This window comes from Osmerus eperlanus, chromosome 7, assembly GCF_963692335.1.
Source record: "Osmerus eperlanus chromosome 7, fOsmEpe2.1, whole genome shotgun sequence".
NCBI lineage: Eukaryota > Metazoa > Chordata > Actinopteri > Osmeriformes > Osmeridae > Osmerus > Osmerus eperlanus.
This window is the reverse complement of record NC_085024.1, coordinates 17,093,400-17,113,478: the sequence shown is the minus strand read 5'-3', so window position 1 is coordinate 17,113,478 and position 20,079 is coordinate 17,093,400. Positions and strand designations below refer to the sequence as shown.

The 20,079-nt window shown below is 40.5% G+C and overlaps 1 protein-coding gene across 1 annotated transcript in view; it reads right to left on the bottom strand.

Annotated features, from left to right (window-relative positions):
- thsd7ab (thrombospondin, type I, domain containing 7Ab) overlaps positions 1-18,516 on the bottom strand; it is a 52,142-nt gene extending 33,626 nt beyond the window's left edge. The window contains exon 1 of the mRNA XM_062466204.1: positions 17,928-18,516. Coding sequence (XP_062322188.1) covers positions 17,928-18,081 — 154 coding nt within the window. The 5' untranslated portion in view covers positions 18,082-18,516. The remainder of the gene's footprint in view (positions 1-17,927) is intronic.
- Positions 18,517-20,079: the final 1,563 nt, after the last annotated feature.

Genomic DNA, 20,079 nt, shown 5'->3' with positions numbered 1-20,079 from the left:
ATTATCACATTGTGTGGAGCAATTAGTTTGACCAAAATCTTGAAACAGCCTGCATTGTGTTAGGGCATGTGTTAGCTGTGCAAAACTAACAAAACAAAAAGATCTAACACGTGCCCAGATAATGCCCAAATTAAGCTAAATTAATCTAATTCCATGGCTAATTACACCACCTTAACCTGATACAAGGAAACTGAACAGTGGGACACAACAAACAACCTCCCGATCCCCTCTGCACCCAACATGCTATCGCTCAGTCTCCTCCCCAGGCCAATTGTAATATTCTCAGCAATATTATAACAGATCAGTTAAAGCAGATTGGAGAGTCTGTCACCACACAATGCATCAGCCCATTGCCACCCTGTCCTATCCTGCTCTCAGCCTCTTATAGCCTCTCCCCAATTTGTAATTGGGGGTTTCTATTGTGCCACCCAAAACTGAGGAGCATGACATTTGCCAAGTGATTGATGGCACGTTGGATAGAGTCATCTCATTGCGTTCTTTCTACCACTCCTCAACACATCACAAACATCATGTGCAGAAATGACATGCATGCAAACACCCTGAGCTGTATTGAGTGTGTGGTGTTAGTGACCAATCCACTTACATCCACAGCAGCTTGGACAGGCTGAGTAGCCACTTGCATGCCACTGGTCACTTTAAGGATCAAGCAGGTCAGCTTGGTCTACAAACAGTGCCCCTTTAGCCAGCTCATCATGCTGTGCGAGGCTACACATGAGCGACAGTGACGTAAACGGAAAAGACAGACCTGCAATCAATTCATAGTTGTTGACTGCTTCCAGAGGAGCTTACCTTTATTTCTGTAGGGTCAATTTGTAGGGCCACAATGACTAGATGAGGCAGGCAAGTTATTTCATGCTCTAGAATGAGGATCTAAGTTCTACACACTCAGTGAAGAGGTTGAGACTTGCTTGAAAGCTACTGGTTTATCCCTTGAGAGCTCACGGTGCCTTGTCCCAGGTGGAGCCCTCAACACTGCCTCACTGCTCAGAGAATGGCATAAGAAAGACAACTTAGACAAACCACAACCGAACTAGACAAACTTCCTTTTGTAGAATGTCTGAGCTCTCTCTTCGCTGTGTTTTATGGACACATAACTAGATGTTTGAACATCGCCTGGAAGAAAATAGAATAGCAGTAGAACAAAATTACAAATGACGTTTTGTAAACTATGGAATTCAAATTGGGAAATACAATTAAAAAAAAAAAAGTTTAGCAAAGAAAACAATTCCTGGAAAACCGGGACGGGTAGCAACCCTACTCAATATGGAGAACAACGGCAGTTCAGAGATCTAGAGGAGGAGACACTCAAACCAGCTATGTTTACGTAAGCCTATGGCAGAAACCAACATTATCACATTGTGTGGAGCAATTAGTTTGACCAAAATCTTGAAACAACCTGCTTTGCATCGTGCAAGGTTGTTATATCCCACTTGGGAGAGAATAGAAGTTAAGAGGATAAAGAGACCTCTACATGGGCTTTTGTGCTAGCATTCAAATAGCCCAACTCCTTGTGGACTGTGTTTAGAAAGAATATCATTGAACTATCAAATGAACATCATCCCTTTGCCCAAGGGAACCAGGGTTTGCTAACCCTTTGCTAACTACTAAATCCAGGGTTTGCAAGAATGTATAAAAATATTCAAAAGCTAAATGAAGAGTAGGAAATTGACCAGAGGCTAGAACTTAACGTTTGAAGAAAAACTTTGAGCTTTTTAATATTCATGGATAATTATGTACCCCGTGTTCAGAGCGATCAGTGCCCTTGGTTGTGTTGCTACTGTACAAACCATTGACTGAAGCTCTTTATCCCACACTTGACCTGCATTTCATTAGCTGGGATACAACAATCAGAGTTGCATGGTTTAAAGGCTTCCATGATTATTCGGAATCATCAACCCTTTTAAAAAAGCACTGCATAAAACTATGATACAATTCATACATTAAACAGTGCTCCTTTTATTCTTTGTTCCTCCTTCCAATTAGGGGAGTTTGAAAGTGACCCTTTCTGGTGAAGTATCCATGAATGAAGATATAATCATACAAACACTCATCCTACAAGGTACATGTTTCTGTGTCCCACATTTAACTACATTTGTACTTAATGGTATATGAAGTACATTGAATTGGTAGGCATCTTATATACGTTAGCTTACAGTACATGTATGATACTGTCACTTGCAATTGTCACATGTTTCTCATAAAGTTGTTAAATGTTATGCATGTTTAATGGTAGCCTTCCCATAGATAGTTATCATAATTTGTATTGTCATTACATTACTATGTGTATATAAACGGCAACTTTACTTTAAAAAAACAACAACAAAAAACATTTATGATGTACAGTAAGAAATCCATATAAAAACATATTTTTACATCTATTACACATTTGATCATATTGGAAGCCATTATTCAATTCAGAGACCTGTCATGGAAGGAATGAAGTGGCAACACAAACACAAAATCAGCAATCTAATTTAACTTGTACTTGTCTACCAAATACAACAGTCTGCAGGTTCATGTAGGTATCCTTTTGCATCTCAACGAGATACTACTTCAATCGGGCTGTTAAGCGAGCAAACACAATTACAACACTACATTTTGCTGAGTCGAAAGCTTCAGTGAAAAATGTATTTGTGCAGCACAAACAACCATTATTGTTGCTCATTTTGCAGAAACACTAGTACCTTAACATATGGATCATATGGAACATCTGGAATAAATATGCTGCACGGTACATATAGTAAAATATATATATATATATTTTCTGTGTTTTCAGTTTATTTTCTAAGTGATCAAATTCACGCTTGGCAAGCTCTGACAAGCTTGCTTTGTGGCGAAACTAAGAAATGTTAGCCAAACATCTGCTTATCACAATCCTGGCCCTCTTATTTTAGTCCTTGTTTTTCTCTTAATTGCAGTGCACAGATGTGCATGCATACATCCTAGATACTTTTACACAGAGTGTTGAAGTGAAAAGAGTTGGCTTGGTACCCATTGGGAGTGCACTAAATATTCATATGATGTAAGTGTGTTTCCTGTAGTTGACTCCAATCTGAAGAGGCACTTGCATCAAAGACTTCCTCGTAGAGTCTTCAAGTGAGGTGGAGTAGAAAGGGGGATCAGAGTTGCAAGCAGGTTTTATATGCCTTGGGTTGGTCATTCAGATCCAACATATTTACAAGTAAGCTATGGTTGGAAGTCATAAAATAATATTGATACAATGTGTGATGGATGGCTTTAGTGTCATATATAAGGCACATGAAAGTATAAGAGACTGTATCTACCGTACAATGGCCATCTATGTACAATGGCTCTCTTTGGACTGTACTGCTATGGTTTGAATCCCACGTGTTTGTGCACACAAATAACAGTGGGCATTATCTTTCGTATATTAGAGATGAGCCTTCTACAGTCAATTATATGACTGACAATGCAGACTTGGATGGATTAAGATGAGCTAATATGTGGTTGAAAATGAGTGTGCATGTATGCCAATGATAACATTGTGCCCATTGCATTCATGGAGCATGTGGGTGTTTGCAAGATTATAGGACTGTAGGTGTGTCTTTTTGCACGTCAATGTGCATGCACAAGTGGGTGTGCCAATGTGTGCATGTGTGGTGGTTGCTTGAGGGACAGCAATGAGAGGATGTTACTGTCATTTTATTAAGATAAAACGACCAATCACATGCTGAGATCTCAACACCCCCAGGAAACGCTGGTGCCAAAAATTTGATTTGCGTCACCCACAATAGATTATTCTCTACATCTGAATTCAATAGTCGAGTTACACAACACTCGGATACAATGTCGTTTTTCTTCAGTAAAAAACGACAACTTGAGCTGAGGCTACACTACAAAACAACGCTTTGTTGTTTTGTCCAAGACAAGCTGAAGGGATAAAATTGAAGATTTTAAAATGGACCCCCCCAATAACCAATCTCAATACTACAAGCAAACAATAATTATTTTGGTGTATCCTATAGACTTAATATACCTTTAAGGTAGCCCTAAGCACTTTGCATACTGTTGAGGATACATTGTGTAGTGTAATTACAAACACATCCCAATCCTAATCTGCAAGAAAATAATTAATGCAAGAGTAGCTAATGCAATGATTGAAAATGGTTATATGTCAGGCTGCAAACTCTACTTCACAGCAAGGAGGCTTTTTTTTTCCAAACGGGTGTACTCTGCTTTGCAAAAATATAACTTAAGAAAACACTAAACTGAGAACATGGAAGTGTTAGTACTCATTTGTTGGTCTACTAGGATCCTGCTTGGACACCACACGAACAGCAGTAGGGTAGGTAGGAGGTGTTGTGTGGAGAAAGTTAAATCTCAGCTAAGCCTGTCATAAGCCTCACACACACACACACACACACTGTGGGCCAAAACAGACAGACTGTGATCGCACCATTAGGCCGAGCCACCCCCTTCTGTCAAGTCTTTTCATGTTTGCTTTTATTTCATATGAGCTGTAAGGCACAATAAGATGAAAACAACTAACATAAACATACCTTTAGGGTGAATCGAATTTAATCTATAAACCTTCAAACCATGTCTTCATATCAAAAAACAAATTAACAATATATTCAAGCAAAATAACACCTGACCAAAAAACAAACTGAGATGTATATATGTAAAATATAAAAACTAATCTGACAACTATATCATATGCTATGCCATTATAAGCTTTTCAATTGCAAACAGAAATGAGGCAAACTCATTTCTCAGTTCTCATAATTGCTAAAACAATGCACATCAGAATCATTGTACTTTATTCTTTTCATATTTCAAAATGTGTATTGCAAATTGCTTCTATGCCAATTATTCATTACTGTATTGACATGGCTAGTCAGCCATTTTCACCCATCCCCAAATGGCCAAGAATAGCTCTGATGATTGACAGCTCCTTTTCCCATAGGATCACACACCTGCTCTTTCTGTAATTGTATTTCACATTTCACACACACATAGAGAGGAATAAAACTTCAGATATAAGATGGCCTTGTAAATTCTCACAAGCATCACTGCAGTGCAAATATCACATAATTAAACACTTTTGCACCTATACCGTATGTGTTGAGTGTGTGTGTATATGTGTCTGTGTTTGTGTGTTCAAATGTTCTTATGTAGATGCTGAGGAAATGACAAGCACTGAGGAGGATGAGGTAATAAGCTCCATGTCAACTCTGTAACGGAGAACAAACCCTTTGTATTATTTATAATGGGCGCTGCTGAATTCTATGCAAGGTAACATGAACAGTGCTATGGTTCTTTTGCTGATAAAAAGTATAGGGCATAGTGCATTGACATATTCTTTCAAATTATTTTACAAAATAAAGGTGTTTTTCGAACAAAGAACAGTTTTGATCCAACACATTTCCTCATGATTCTTCCAGGAGCAGCAGAACAGAACAAGAACAGATCCTTTCAATTGGAAAGGTTCCCTGTGAAGTATGCTGTACTCTGTTCTAAAGACATCCAGGGATTCATCAAACTGCTGTATTCTTGCAATCTTTCTTTGTCCTTGTACTGTGCCCAACCCAGGCACACAGGAGTTAACCTCACTAGGAGGCTATTTCTGTATTTCTCCCACCTCACGGTTGCTATGACAGAAATTGGGCAAAGCGAAGGAGGTGGGATCAACTCAGCTGGATTGGCAGTGAACAGCGGCATTGCTTCTAATGAAATTACTAGGCTGAAATGAGGAGGGACCTGTTCACAGTGAGCCACGGAAATAGCCTGGGTATCGAGTGGAGGTGATAGATCTGTGATCCCAATCTCAGGCCTTTATGTGCAGTCTGATTCTCCCAACCACCTCCCTTTCCTGGTTCTCTGACACTGCCTGTTAATTGGCCAAATGAGGACATTATAAGGGGGCCTCTGGGAAATGGTTGTGAGGAGATCGATAGCGGTCATGGAAGGGACATGCATCTTTGATGATCTCAAATTCAGCACCTATTGTAAGTGCTAAATCAAAGGAAAGGCCAGTGCTTTGTAAAAACCAAGCCCAAGCTATTTAATTCAATTGATAATCAATTAGAGTGAAGGCATCCAGCAAACATTTTCTATTTGTTAGTCTTTTTTTTCATCTACACATGTACAGTCATTACCCCTAAAAAGCCCAAGCACTCCAATCCAAAACTCCACATAAGAACTGTAGCATACATGTGTAAGGGGGTGCACAGAGGGCACTCAATGAAAATGTGATCACAGAAAGTGAGTCGTGGCCAATGAGTATCAGTATAACACACAGCAATTAAATGTGTCACCATTCTTTCAGTAAACATTGAAAATGGGTCCCACAGACCCAAACACTACACAAGGGATATCTATACACTCAACATGGTATAACAGAGATATTCTTAGACACTTTTCTACAGTAGTATTGTTACAAGGTTCAAAGTTAGAAATCGATATCAATAAGTAACTGAAGATTCCTTTGACATTTCTTATGAGGTCTCATAAAGGGTCCCCAAAGAGTATATTAAATCCTGGACAAAATAATGAGTCAATAATCATGAGAGACTGTCATTAGGCCCACAGTTGCATAAATCACTGTATTATGTTTGCTCTGTGCGATGCATCCTTTAACGTTCAGCCGCACGGAACCATCCACATGGTTAATGAACTGTATCCAATGTACTGTAAGCTTACTGTTCAAAAAATATAGGCCATACGGTATCTTCTTTTCAGTGTGGAAATGTGCAATGTGGTTGGACAAAGTTGCCATGGTTGCATTTTGGACTGCATTTCAGAGAAATGCATGATCATACAGCCGATGGGGAGTTCCTAATAATGATTCCATGGTAGTCTTCCATCTTTGGCCATTTAAACTGTAATCAGTATAAATACCAGAGCTCAATTAAATTACAGCAACATGAGGGGAAAACAAATTAGATCCAAATTAAACACTTACAGCTCCTCATAATTTTGGTTATAGCTTTTGCAAAACATTTGAGGAAACAAAAATAGCTTCAATGTGACAGCAAAAGAAAGTCGTTTTCTACCATGCTGCTGATGGGATAAGAAACCAGCATTCAAACACACACATACACACACACACACACACACACACACACACACCAACACACGCATGCACACACACAGCACTGTGATCACACAGGGTCAGTGCAATAAAGAATGTCCCCTTATCACTGAAGGTGAGGGCTGAGATGCTGAGATGAATGAGCACACACCTCTGTGTCTCTAGCCAGGTAAACATCAGAGGAAACTTGTGAGAGGATACTCCCCTCTCTTACTCTCACCCCTTCCTGTCTTTAACACACACACACACACACACACACAAACTCAGATAATGGATTTGCTTGTGTGTTCTCCCTAAAGCTTCTTCCCTTATTCATGGATCAAAACAGAAAGGAAACCATTAAGGGGAAGAGGCCTGTTCTGCATCGACAATTTGACATTGTTTTCATGACACAAACAAATCTTGTGTCCTTTTCCTCTTATACTGGAGCATCATTATTCAGCTCAGAGACAACTTACAAAACTCCTCTTTCAAACAAGAGCAAATTGAACTTAACATGCCTTAGTAAGAGCTCATATATTTTCCATATCTCTCCTGTATCAGAACCTGGTTCTAATCAGTGTTCAAAACCTCTCCAGAAAGGCAAAAATATGACTGTGTCTTCAAATGTAGACTCCTTTTCCCTCACTAGCAAACACATGTCACATCAGGAACGTTCCACAGTTGAAGGTGTGATCTGTTCTTGACATCAGGCTGGGAGGATATAGTATGCTGAATCCATTAAACATTGATTAGAGTAGTAAATCATCAGAGAATGGGACAGGAGGACCGAGCGTGGGAGGGTGGAGCACTGCCAGATATGCAAGCTGGTGGCACACATACAGTAGAGTATGAGAAAGCCAGCATGGGCATGGTGTCAGAAACCCTAACAGACAGACACACAGGTCTTCCTCTACATGTCGTCTCATAGATCCATCTGTTAGGTGGCATGGGGGACAGAAGGGAAAATAATAAACATGATGACAGAAGGATTTGAGTGTGTGTGTGTGTGTGCGCGTGCGTATAAGTGTATTTGTTTGTAAAGGATACTGTGAGGACATTAGCTGTAATTCTGAGAGTGATTTGGGAACAGTACGGGTAGATGTTGTCGCACACCAGATGTTAAAAGGATTGGATGCCATTGGCATCCAAACTTTTCCCCTACCTCATCTCTTATCTTTGACAAGCTTTAACATTATGCTTTACAATGCAATAATTAGAGTTGGGCTAAGCGGTTTCATGTTTACAAGTCCTTTGAACTCATGAATATTTTCTGAAAGTTGCACTGTAGATGCTTTAAATGCATGCACTGGATAATTAGTCAATATACAAAAGAAAGCCTATTGATTGGATTCAAGACAGCGCTATTTTGTTGTTGTGACCAGTGACCATTCCGCACCAGGGGCACAGGTCGTTAAACCAAAGAGACATGTTCAAAGACGCCAAAGTTGATATAGGATCAAAGCCTCTCCAACAGCATCCTTGCTCCAAGACCCCATTTCCCCGAAATCAAACATCGCTCCACTTTACTCGACCCCCCTCGGATTCAAAGAGCAGATGGGCCAAGATAGTTGAGGTTGAATCACTACTTTGATAGGATTTGAGGAACATGAGGTGGAGAGACATTTTAAAGATAAAAGAAGGGTGGTGGTGGAGCCTAAAGTCCTTCTAGCTAGAGTCCATACATTCCTCTTGATGTACACACTATATTTGCTGAAAATTATAGAGAAATGATACATTAAGACTCTCACTTTGATACATTAATAATGCTCTTTATCAAAAGTTGTTTTTGAAAGTCCCAAAGGCCTGGAATATGTTTTATATTTGTTTATTATTGTAGACAGCTTCATTGAGAACCGCTGGTCATATGTGAGTGAGAATTGATTTGAATGGGTGGAATTAATGTAATCCAGAACTAAACATTGACTATCATTGTTGAACCCCTAGCCGTGTACCAAAACCCAGCCAGAAGCAGACATGGATTTCATGTAATAAAAAGAGGATGTTGTACTTTGATAATAAGTGATAAATAATTGGTTTTGGGACTGTAGCAGTGTGAACTTAAGGCAGGATTGCATATTATTTCTTTATGAACACTTTTTCATCTTGAAGTGTTAATTCGTTTTCCTGATTTTCCTCTTTAGTATGTACATCTCTCCTGCCTTGCTCGGCTCTCTTCATTTTAGTTCTCTTCTCCATACTACTTCACACACTTCACTTACACTTTCTTTCTTCTACTGTAATGCCCAGTATTTCTCTCCTGGAAAAGAAAGGCACCGCTGGAGGGGTCAGCTGATACATGGAGGAATGTGATATGACTCAGGCCCCAAAAAATCCAGTATAATGTCAAGTACCCTTAAAGGTTAATACTGGCTATTCCCAGGCAGTACACTTAAGCCAGTTCATTTCAAAGATATAGTGGTGTGCTGGGGAAAGGAAGGCAACTGACACCGTCTCCATCTTTCCGCGCATTCCTGGCTGTGTCACTTACCCTCAGTTCACTATTCCCCCATTTCACCATCTCTCCTTCTCCCTCTGGTCCTTGCCCTTTATCTCCCTTCCTTCATCATTCCTCTTTTACTCTCATTCTTAGCAGTTGCTCTTTTCCACCTCTTTTTTATTCATAACGAACGGTAATTTCCGCTTTCTACCGCTTGATTCCTTTTTTTCTTTCTGTTGCCCACACTTTGATTAACTGAATGGTGAATCACCATAATCACACTTCGCACTCCCTTCTCTTCCTGTCCTCCGTGATGTCCCCCACTCAAGTCGGTAATAATGTAAATACCAGATGCAGCGGTGTCTTTGGACCAGAGTCCTCCACACCGGGGGTCATGGCCTCCAACCACGCTTTATGATATTAATCATCTGTATATTACCATTGGCCTGTGAACGATTTCATCAGAGCAAGCTTTTTTTTTAATGAGGTGCAAAAACCGTTCAATGCTGACTCTGAGTTTTTGGTGCTCATAGACTTTAGCTCTCACGCTGACTCTTCTAACAGTGATTTAGATGTGTTATCAGTCGGGGGTGGGTAGGTGTATGGTGGCGGTGGTGGGGGGATGGATGATGGATGAGTGGTTCCAGATGTAGCACACACACACAGACACACACTTACATACACTCTCACACACACACACAGGGCACCTTCAGATCATTAACAGTCATCCACATCCTCACTCTGGAGTTCATCAGTAGAGTACAGCAGAAGAACTGACCTACATTTCACACACACTTAATACCACGCAGTCAACACAAATCTTCAGGCACACTCAACCACACATCCCCATACTTTAGCTTTAGTCTCAACAGTTGTCTTTATTCCAAGTGAAGGACATCACTGCAGAGAAAATATGCAGGCCATTTTATACAAACCTGGTTTCTGTAATTAGTTTGCAATTTGCTATTACAAAAGCTAAACTTCACAGTATTTGTCATTATACTCTAATTGCCGTAGCCTATGTGTTATTTGAGTATGTTAGAGTATGTTACTTAAAAATTCCACAAACAATGTAGTGAGACTTCAGTGATCCCCCATTAAGCATCCATCAGGTTTGAGGTGACTCGCAGCAGACAGGTGTTCAACAGGTACAGGTACCTAGCCAGAGGCTTTGACATAACACAGTCATCATATGAGCACAGTTTCCATGGATACCGCTGTTGGCAGCCTATGGCAAGAGGGGGTTGGAGGCATGACTGACAGCTGTGACAGCTGTATAATCCTATCAGCCGCACTTTCTGGAAAAACACAATCTTCATTAAAGGCCTGCAGCCCAGCCATCAGATGGGTGTATTGGAAGCCAAGGTAGCTGAGAGCAGAGTGAGAAGTCTAAGCGCATGTTACATTCAGTTGCTGACGTTTAATTACAAATTGTAATCACATCAACTGAGAAAACCTGATCAAACTGAGATAGCAGTTACATGGGCCTGGAAATTGTTTTATCATTCAATAGCTTACATTTAGTCATTTAGCAGACGCTCTTATCCAGAGCGACTTACAGTAAGTACAGGGACATTCCCCTGAGGCAAGTAGGGTGAAGTGCCTTGCCCAAGGACACAACATCAGTTGGCATGACCGGGAATCGAACTGGCAACCTTCGGATTACTAGCCCGATTCCCTCACCGCTCAGCCACCTGACTCCCCAGCTTAATGCGTTTTGTTTTTTGTGGTCTATGCAAATGTTTAAATGGATGGTTACCTTTAACTTATGAAACTCCCTTGCTCAGAAGATGCATTAGAACACAATCGAATCGGCATACTGTATGTGTAGCAAATGTGTGGTAAATGTCAAACAGGTGAGCAAAAACTGCTGTCATGGTCTATCATCTCGCTCTCCCTTACATTGACAGGTGCTCTCAGACTGTATCTATGTATGGAGACGTTAACCATCAAGAGAATTTATTGGAAAAAATTGCTTTGTTATATGAGAGATGTCTGTCTACACCTATGCCCCTATGGTAGATGATGTATGAGTGGATGAATAAGATAATAAGTGAACACAAGTGCCAAGCTATCAAATGAGCTCCTTTCACTGCTGACATAAAGGGTGCAGGTTATCTAATCAAGTGTCTGCCTGAAGTAGAACAGCTTTTTTCCCCCATGATTGACAGCTGCAATTGTGTGTTGTGGGAATAAAGCATTCTGAAAGAAAATGACTGTACTGTGCAGATACCGAGCATAAACAGTAGAATTTATGAAGATATTTCATGAATCACAAAGGCCGTGATTTTTCAGCCCCTAATGATACTCTTTGACAAGCATTTATCATTTTTCACTAAATCAATTCTTATAAACCATGGAAAGATTTCCATAGTATGATCAATTGTTTTGAAAATGTCAACATGCACAACAACACTAATCAGAGAGAAGACAGTAAAGAACATATTTCTCCCCCTCTATCAGTCACATGACATGCTTACAGCAAACTATCACAAGGAACGGCCTACAAGAACCATCGAGCTTTAGAGTGGATGCAAAAGCTTCCACTTGTGGAATGAGTTGGTTGCTAGAGTTGCATCTAAATTACAGTGCCTTTTATAGTGTGTGTTAAATGTTTTTGGTGGACCTGCTTTAAAGTTACACGTGTGACTCCTGGCCCTTTTCTAAACATCTTTGGGAGCCAACTGAGTGGAAGGATGGAAATAGAGGGAAAAAAACAGTGGCTGGATACAAATGATGGATGAATGGATAAAGAGTGAGAAGGTAGGAGAGGAGGAAGAGGAGCAGCTAAGATGCCAGTCGCAAACTTACATAAAATGGATGGCTGGTTTTCACAGTAGAAGAGAGGAAAGAAAAAGAAGAAAAGTGGAGATGCATACTGTACATGTACCGTACATGAGGACTTCTCCAAACAGAGGAAAGAGAGACTTGACATGGTTCCCTGGCCTGGCCTGCTCTTTCTTATACCATCCCATCTGTTTCCTTCTCACTAATCCAGGGGATTGGCGAAGGTGATTAGCCTGCGCGTGTGTGAAAGTGACATGAAAGATGGGAGCCAGGGAAGGGGAATGTGGCGGGGAAGGAATCTTGGGAGGATTTTAGACTCTTCCTCCCTGTCTGTGTCCACACACCCTCAGTCATATGAGGGAGGGTCGTGAACACAGTCAATGAGGGCCGTGAACACATCAATGGGGCGTAATTGTATTGCTTACAGAAACAAAAAGAATGTTGTCCAAATCCCCAAATTCTAGATTCTCCGGCCAGTCTCTGACATTGCAATGTCATAAAATAGAAATAAAACTAATTGCTTCTTACAAGAGATCAGAGTAAATATAAAATGGCACTCCCCTGATGTCTGAATTGCTAATCTTCCAAATGTATCCTTTTTGTCACGTTGTGGGTGCAGAGTTAAGGACCCAAACGCAGGAGGCAGGCAGGTAGGTTAAGGAACCAAGGTTTCTTGTAAACCCTGGTTTATTGTAAACCAGGGACAACACAAGAGTACTCAAAACATATACCACGAGAACGCGACAAGGGCTGACTGACACAGGGAGCAAACAGATATACAGGGCGGGTGATTACACAATGGACAACAGCTGGATGATTGGAACGAGACACAGGAGGTGCAGGGAGCCAGGAGAGACAGACAAGACCAGCACTGGCGGACACCCAGGGAGACACCGAACACCACAAACAGGACTAAACAACGGGGGCACGGCTGTGGCTGCTTCGGCACTGAACAATAATTGTTTAGTAAATCGTAAATCCAGACATTCTGTGAGAAACTCATACTTGTGATTAGAAAATGTTGTTACACTGAAGGTTATTTAAATGAAACCTCAAAACTTTTCTGGCCTCGCCCACTATTCCTCCATGACTGTTTTTATTTTTTTAAACTATTAAACGCACTGCCTTTTAAGAAATGTTTATTAAAGTGTTATTAACACCTAAATTGTATTTGATTAGTTTATGCTTCAACAAATTGGACAGGAATTTTCTATGAAGGCTTACAGGTCGTAAGTATGCACTCATTCCTTTAAAGAGAAGGACAGATCCAAATCCAGTTCAGTCCTACAGTATAATCAGAAAAAAAAGCGTAATCTCAACATTTTAAATTACCTGTTTCTTTTGTACCATGAATTGGACACATTGTGTAAAGGCATAGAGCTTTATGACATTGTTGCTGTCTACATGTCATATGTTGTAAACCATCAGAATATGGAAGAATATGGTGTAATGGTGGAAATCCCCTTATGTCACTATAAATAACGTTTTTAGGATAAAGTATTATCTCTAATCCAGCTAGCATTTCTATATCAGTAATGACCAGGTTTTAGTGTAAGCTCTGCCATTTAGATTAAACAAACTTCTTGTCACTGTAGGATGGCCATTTTAAAAAGGGCTATTTGGAATAGAGCGTTGCGGATTTTGAGAACTATAAAGTAGGTCAAAATGTGAGGTTTTGATGAGCACATTTCAAAGTAGTTAAAAGGACTAGAATTTTGACATTGAACATCCTTTATTTTATCAACATATTAAGGAAGTACTGATTCACAGTTCAGCAACAAAATTATTTACACTATATTAAATATTATAAGATTTTGAAAGTCTTGTAAACAAAATAACTCCTTCCAAATGCTACCTAGATGTATGGGCATGGAGTGCCTGTTCTTTAGCTGTTGTTGCATTCTTCTAGTAGTGCTCTTCGGATCTATGCCCACAACCACAACTGAATCAATTGGTATGTATTATAAAAAATAACACTGGCATGCTATGATAAAATAAAAGCAAACCAATTGGCCAGTTCCTTAAATAAAAAATGAAACTCCAAGGGAATAACCTTACTTACGTAGTCCAAATTAGTAGACTGTTGCCAAGGGTCTAAAAGATTGGCCAGCCAATTACATTGCATGGGCTTGTATGTCCCCAGGTTCTATGCTAATGAGGGTGACAAAGGGTCAAATTAAAATGCACTCTCTAAATGAAGAGGGAATCTCCCAGGGATACAATCCATTGGAATGATGCCAGTTCTATTCCCATTACTGTGTCTTGAGACAGCATCACTAACTGAGTCAGACATATGCTTGTTTCCTGCCCAATTCAGTTGTCAGTCTGACACTGTATATCCAGGTGCTGGAGCATGGCCATTCATTTAAGACCTGTAAGTCCACAGCATTGTAGCCAGGACTTCACCCTTTGTGAGTAATGAATGACTGAGCCAGCCACGGGACACAGAAGGCTGAACTGCAATCAACGACATGAATAATCTATCAATTTACAGTGATGTCAACTGAGATTGGCCTGAATTTGTCTACCATACTGTATGCGTGTGGATGGTACAGTCCAGTATGATTGGCTGCATTCATTTCAGCACAATTACAACCTTGCTCTACAGTATTAACCTTTTGACCGTGTAAACAATGCTCCTTCTCTATCTTGGATCGGCCATTCACTTTGTTTGACGTAATAGCAGGTGGTGTTGTTGAGAGCCACCCAGAGTCACAACTAGGGTGGCATGTTTCACTGCCTGAGCCATTGTTCTGGGTAAATCCATTCGGTTAACAATGGCCTGTCAGATGTCCTCACTGTCCCCTCTCATGGAGGAGTGACATCAGCAGAGCATGGTGACACATAGTTCTGATTGTCTACAGCTCCAATGGTGAGGTGGCATTACTGTATGACATATTTGAGCCTCTCAGAGAGGATTGTGTTGTGCTTGTAAGAGGTCTTTTCAGAGAAACAAGGTGCACATACACAATCATGCAGACACACACACATATTCGTAGTAACACACAAACACCCATATGGTGGATAGAGTGACTGGCCAGCAGGTGTTGGTTGAAAGCAATTAGGAGTGATTAGCTGAATAGCCCGTGTACGAATCAGGTGACTAAAAAGGCCTGGGTAGAAAACGTGCAGATAAGCGTGAGTAGACCAACTAAGTGAGTCTGTGAAATGGGATTGGGTTGATCAGAAGCCAGGGACGTCTCCTGCCTAATCTGAATAATGGATAATCTGGATCCCAATGGCAGATTAGGATCCTGGACTAGTCCAAATGCAAATGTTAAGACATGATTTTTTGGGGGTAAATATACAAAAATAAATGTATTATTTATTTATTTCTAAGGTTTATTTATGTAACAGAGGTTTATTTATGTAAATTTGTGTGTGTATACTTGTAAGACTGGTACACAATTTGAAGAAGACAAAAGATCCGTAATCATAGGCAGTGAAGTGTTGCCTAACACAATGTGTTGCCTTGGTGTCACACCAGAACAATCCACCCTGTCCTTGCAAAACTCCTTAGATTTGCATATAAAAAGTCTGTGTGTAATGACAGACATGCCAACAGTTGTGCTGTTCTCCACATTGATCTCAACAACACCGACGGGGTTATAGTTCTCCAGTCCTTAAAAGTCCTAAACAGTACACACCACACACATGGTAGTGCACTCTAAGATATAGACACACACACACAGGTACACACACACACACTGGTAATTGCTTTGGTCTGTGATAGGCATTTTTGCTAGTGCAGTCTTGACAGCTAACCCCAACCAGGCCTGTCACTCCACTAACAGGAACTAATGAAGCAAACACGGCACCAAACTGGGAGGGAGTTTCTCTCCTGTGTGCGAGAGAGAGAGAGAGAGAGAGAGAGAGAGAGAGAGAGAGAGAGAGAGAGAGAGAGAGAGAGAGAGAGAGAGAGAGAAAATGAGAGCAAGAGAAAATTCATCAGGGACAAAGAAAGATATGGAAGGCAGAAAAAATGTATACAAAAATGATAACTAAGACAATCCCACCCAGCCTCATGAAACCCTTCACACATCATTATCATCACCATCAACAACCGAGCCAATAACTTTTTGATCATTAATATCATCATTCCCAAGGCGTCAACATCATCATCTTCAAGAACATCACTATCGTAGGGTACTGTCGGTCCGAGCATTCTGTCTCCATAATCCTCATTTTAATGGAACCCTCCAGAGGAAAATATAACTGAAATTGTTTTACCTCCAAAACCGATAGATCATATTTTCACAGAAACCAATAAAAGCAAAGTGAGCCAATTCCCTACGGTTTGAAGACAGGAGCTGTATTTCAGCAACACTCATCATTATGCAAACATCAGAACATTGCTTTCCAGCAGAATATTCCCTTTGCTGCATTCTTCTGTGCAAAAACATAAAATTTTATGAAAACAGCTTGGCCAGCAAAAAAAACTGAACAAACACATGCATATGCAAATACTATTTTTTTTTATTTTTAATTTGTTTTATCTGTCGTGTGACAGCTCCTACCAGTGCTCTATCTACTGGTTGCTGAAAAGGAATGTGAACAGAGAGCTCCATGACTAATAGCAAATAAATATTCTACATTTAGTTAAAGAGAGGACTAGTTAACTAGAGGAGTCGGAATCTAGAGACCTAATTCACTTTGACGAGAGAGCTTGTATGTCTTGCGTGGGAGGAAGTGCTTTAGAGTGGGAGAGAGGTGTAATCACTGTGACCTACAGTGGGATGGATGTAGGTTAAGATAGATAGTCTTGTACTCCACCCTCTCTCTCTTCCTCTCTCAATCTCTCTCTCTCTCCCTCTCTCTCTCTCTCTCTCTCTCTCTCTCTCTCTCTCTCTCTCTCTCTCTCTCTCTCTCTCTCTCTAAAGGAATGCCTGACTCCCTGGGCTGCTTTTCCTGAGTTAAATCTTTGCTCCTTTAATCTCCTTACCCGGCTACATCCTCTTTAAAATGGCAGGGGCATATGAGAGACGAGACCAGCCACTGAGGCTATGGCCCTAAGCAGGGATGGGCGCACCAAAGAGTTAGGAACTTAAGACACTATACAATCAGTATACTCCTGTGTGGAAATACTCAGTCATCAGTCTACTAACATTTCATTGTTACCTGTTTAATAGCAATATTCCACTCATGATCTCACCAAGGAGACAGATAAGAATCAATCTCAAATAAATCCCACCAGCTCTAGGTGTTCCTTGCGATCAACCATGTATGAAGAGATTTCATATTGCTCTTTAAATCAAATTTCCAAGTCCACAATTCTCCAATATTGACAAAGCAATCATTTTTATCGAGTAAGCTCTTTGAGTTGAATTAATCACTATTTAATGCAGCATGCAATCTACTTTGAGCCTTATGTTTCGGAGAGGCCAGTGAGAAGGAAGTCTACATGGAATCTCAAAGGTTCAAATAGCTCAAAGGTTTGAATTTGAACAAGGTACAAGGTACTGTATGAAGGATTGTCTCACTGTACTCAGATATCCTGCATAACATTATGAGAACACACTGAAACATAGTCAGATTTTTAACTCGAACCAAAAGGAGCAAACAGCTACACCACAGTTCACTACAGTACATCTTTTTGATGTTACCTCATCAAGTTACCTCAAACTCTTTGTAAAAGTAGTGAAATACCTGTTTCCCAGAAGTAGACAGACTTGCTGTTGTCTGCTGTCTGTGTGTGGGCTGCTTTCCAGATGCCACAGAACAACAGTATTGTCACCTGCAGGTACCGGCAATCCCCTGTCCTTATGTGAGGGATCTGTGTGCTTTTCCAGCACAGCCCCATGGTCCTCCACAGGAGCAAAGTAAATCCACTCAGTCCAGAATGTCACCAGAAAACGGAAACAGCCCCAAATCATCCAAAGCTAAGCTAAGTACGACTGTTTGTATGCGTAATTTAGTCCGACAGGAGTAAGGGACTGTGCCACCCCCTTTTGAAGGGCAGAGTGAGATTCCCTCTACTCCTTTCGCCCTCTCTCCTTCCTTTCTTACTCTTTCCCTCTCCTCGTCCTCTCTTGGCAGGATGGTCCCAGAGAGATGTGGTTTCAATGAATAGGACGAGGCTTCAGATGAATGATAGAGTCTGCTTCCTCCATCGTAGCTGTTGTCGTTTGCTGCTGTTTCTTCTGTCCTCTGGCTGTGGAGCAGTGACAGCGGCTGTACGTCTGCAGTGTGATACCCGTCTCCCTCTCTCTCTCTCTCTCTCTCTCTCTCTCTCTCTCTCTCTCTCTCTCTCTCTCTCTCTCTCTCTCTCTCTCTCTCTCTCTCAGTCCCTCGCTCTCTCTCTCTCCCTCTGTTAGCCAGTACTCCCTCCCTTCTCTTTCTGCTCTTGCTCTGTCACTTGCTTGCTCATGTATGCCTTTCTCCCTGTCTCACTTTATCTTGGAACTAAATGTGCTTTCCTCTGTTCTATTCTCCTTCTTTCTCTCCCTCTATCTCTTTTGTCCCCTCTTTTGTTTTCAGCCAAGGGCTTGAGGACAAACGCTTCTTCTCCTCTCCTCGCTATAGCAGCCCTCGGAGGACAGTTGGAGACAAGCAGCACTCGCACTGAGCGTAGGAGCTACAGTAAGCACACAAAGCTCCTAGGATCAGAGAGAGAAAGAGAGCGATAGAGGGAGGGAGGGTGTGAGAGAGATCGTAGCTCAGCTCAGAACAGCAGAGAATAGAGATCAAGGCAGGAGAAAAAGATGATGTGGGATATGTAATACTTTATGGTGCATGTTTGCTGTTGGGGGAGTCCCTTGAAACTAAGAGAATTAGTGAAAATGTATGTAAATATTGTTCTAAGCAGGGGTGTACACAATAATCATGCAGTATATGGTGTTTGATTGAAGATGATCAGAATCAGAAAGGGCTTTATTTGCCATGAAAGTTTGCACAGACAAGGAATTTACTTTGGCAGGAAGGTGCATACATTAAACATATAGGAATCCTAAAACTTAAATATATGGTTTAACTATACTAAAGGTACAAGTCTACCTAGTACTAATAAAATAAAATATAAAGTAGCCAAATAATTGACATTATAAAAATATAAAAAATACAAATAGTACAACAGATACAAGAGATACAAATAGTACAAAATTATAGCAGCTACACTCCTAAAAATTACTTTTTGAACTAACTTATGGGCCTTAAATGCAAATGTATCTCACCACATTATTTTTAGGATAACCAGGGTTTCAGGAAAATGGCATGATATGAGAAGTGGATGGTTGCATTTAATATGAATAAGGAACAATATTCATAAAAGATGTAGTCCCGCCAAGCAAAAAACTGAGGGAAAATGTATATGATTTCTGTACATCAAATATGGTAGGACATTAACAAATCTGAATTTAACTAGTCTGTGACATCTGTGAGCCATAAGGGATCTTTGACAGCATACTGTGAATTCACACTTTTATATGCCCAAAGCGAAATGATAAGTTAAACAATTTAATTGAAAAAAACACAATGTCTCTGAACTCTGGAATGTAACCAGAGATGTTGAGGTCAAACAGACTGATTGTTGTAAACAGATGCTTGGGATAAAAAAGCAACAGTGCATAAACAGCTGTCATTCAAATTTTCCTAGCCTTTATTGAAATGACAGTTGTATGGTTTCATTTTAAAAGGCTAAGAAATCCTTTACCGCTCCTGGAAAATAATATTCAGAGAGTATAACAAACATGAGCAATAACATATGTGAGCAAGAGATATGGTGGGGTTAGAGCAAAATTCTAAAGGAAGAAAGCTTTACAGGAACCCAGTTGGAAACCCTGCTGTGTATGATTAAAAAAAA